Below are 1,939 nucleotides of genomic sequence, written 5' to 3' on the forward strand. Positions count from 1 at the left end.
TTCCCTAGCTGGGTATTTGTCTGCAGTTCCACAACAACCCGCCCTGTTTCCTCAAATTATTCCTCCTTCCCCCGCAAAGCATTCCACCCTCTCTCCAAACATCACATTTGCACCTCCCGTCTCCCAGAAGGCTCACCAGGGTCTTGTCTGCACTGGAACCAGGACTGCAGTTTTCACAGTCAGTTTTATGCACCGTAGTGTATTTCACAGCCACTCGCTGCTGCTTCAGGCAGCACAGTGCTATTGGGCTGAACTCACAGTTGTGCGATTCCACCTGTTCTTAAGGCCTCACTGCATAGTCCTAATATCCTGTTATACGACAGGTCAGTGCTCACTTGCTGAAACTTAGTGCTTAATGGCTAACAGAAAAATGCAAATCGTTTGGGTGCAAATTACTTGCACTTTTTCACTGAACTGCAGAAGGTAAAGAACGAAATGGGAACGTGTAACCAAGGGTGGCCTTACATGGTCCATCATTTGCTGAAGTCCCTGGCTGAAGGGGCGCCGACCAATTCCAGCTGCACTCTCCAAGTCCGGGAAGGAGAGCTGCCCAATGCTGGGCACCATCCCATACTGCTTCACCATGGAGTAGGCTATTTTGGTCACCTTCTTCAGGTCATCCTGTGCTCCTGGGCAAGACAGAGAGATGCAACGCTTACCAGCTCTGAGCCGAGTCCAAGAGAAGCACATCCCACACAAACATGCATTCTACTAGTCGAAGTTAGTAGAGTGAGTTAGCTATGAGTAGACTGACTCGCTGTCGTGCATGGGTCCTGCAGTATGTGTAGAAAGGTCCATCAGCAGGTGGAGCGTTCACCTCCATGGGCTCCTGTGGGTCTTCTGGTCTCCTCATAGCTAACTCACGTGTTTATCTACCACTGCCCGCTGTTATCCCATTTGGATATAACTAGTTGGAAACACAGCACTGAAAGCTCTAGGCCCTCCCATGAGCCAAGAGTCTCACCGGGTAACTGCATGTGTGGCCTTAGGCTTTGGGACAAGTCTAAGACAACACAGTAGCAACCAACAGTGAGAGACCTCCATGCTCACAAATGCAAGCCCAAGGTCAAAACACACAATTTGACCTTTCTTCTTCCCAGAGTGGGAAACCTCTGTCTCTTGCTCAGATCACCCTTGATAGAGCAAGGGCAGACATTCAGGCGCTCTCGGCACAATCTCCACCTTCCTGGGCCAGGGTCTGGCTCCTCACCTGTAGTGACTCGGTTAAAGGTGATGGCCTCGGACACTCTGCCCCCCAGCGCCATACACATCCTCTCCAGCAGCTGTTCTTTGGTGAAGAGGTACTGCTCTCTTGGAAGGATCTGGGCGAATCCGAGAGCTGCGTTCGTTCGAGGGGCTATGGAAACCTGCAACACAGAGCAGCTCCCTCAGTTGAGAGAAGAAAAGAGCTCCCAACTGGAGCAGCAGAGGGAAAACAGGAAGAGGTCGGCGTTCCCAGCGAAATTCGTAGAAAGGTATGGGACCGGCCAACCTACAGAGACATGGCCAAGGACTGCAGCATGCCACCACTCCTGTACTGAAGGCTCTGCCTTCGCAGCTACAGACATAGACTTTCTGCTCAAGAAATAAAAAGGAAATTGTCCTTAAGAACAAGCCAGTGAAATCCTCAGATTTAGGAGTTGCTTTGAAGGGTATAAGCCAGAGTTCACTTTACGGTGTTCCAGACTCACTGAGACTACCTGGAGGAAGATAGGATGCCTTCAGAAAAATAAGAGCCATTTCCCCTACCCATTAAATGAGAGTAATTAACAACAGTTCAGCTTATACAATAGGTCATTCAGAGTGAATTTGCTGCTGGTGACGAGCCAAGGAGCTGTCACACTCATTATTTCCACTCCCCACCTCACCCCCCGTGTCAAGGCTTTTCAAGAAAGAGATGTGCACGGGAGAGCACACACCCCCGGGTGCCAAAGAGAGG

General features: G+C 50.4%; 1 protein-coding gene across 1 annotated transcript in view; it reads right to left on the minus strand.

Annotated features, from left to right (window-relative positions):
- The window catches only part of SPG7 (spastic paraplegia 7 (pure and complicated autosomal recessive)), a gene marked incomplete at its 5' end in the record, with an annotated part of 31,105 nt that overhangs the window by 2,974 nt on the left and 26,192 nt on the right, over window positions 1-1,939 (minus strand). The window contains 2 exons of the mRNA XM_009703348.1: window positions 466-629; window positions 1,211-1,367. Coding sequence (XP_009701650.1) covers window positions 466-629; window positions 1,211-1,367 — 321 coding nt within the window. The remainder of the gene's footprint in view (window positions 1-465; window positions 630-1,210; window positions 1,368-1,939) is intronic.

This window comes from Cariama cristata, unplaced genomic scaffold (genome assembly GCF_000690535.1).
Source record: "Cariama cristata isolate BGI_N322 unplaced genomic scaffold, ASM69053v1 scaffold8137, whole genome shotgun sequence".
Lineage (NCBI taxonomy): Eukaryota > Metazoa > Chordata > Aves > Cariamiformes > Cariamidae > Cariama > Cariama cristata.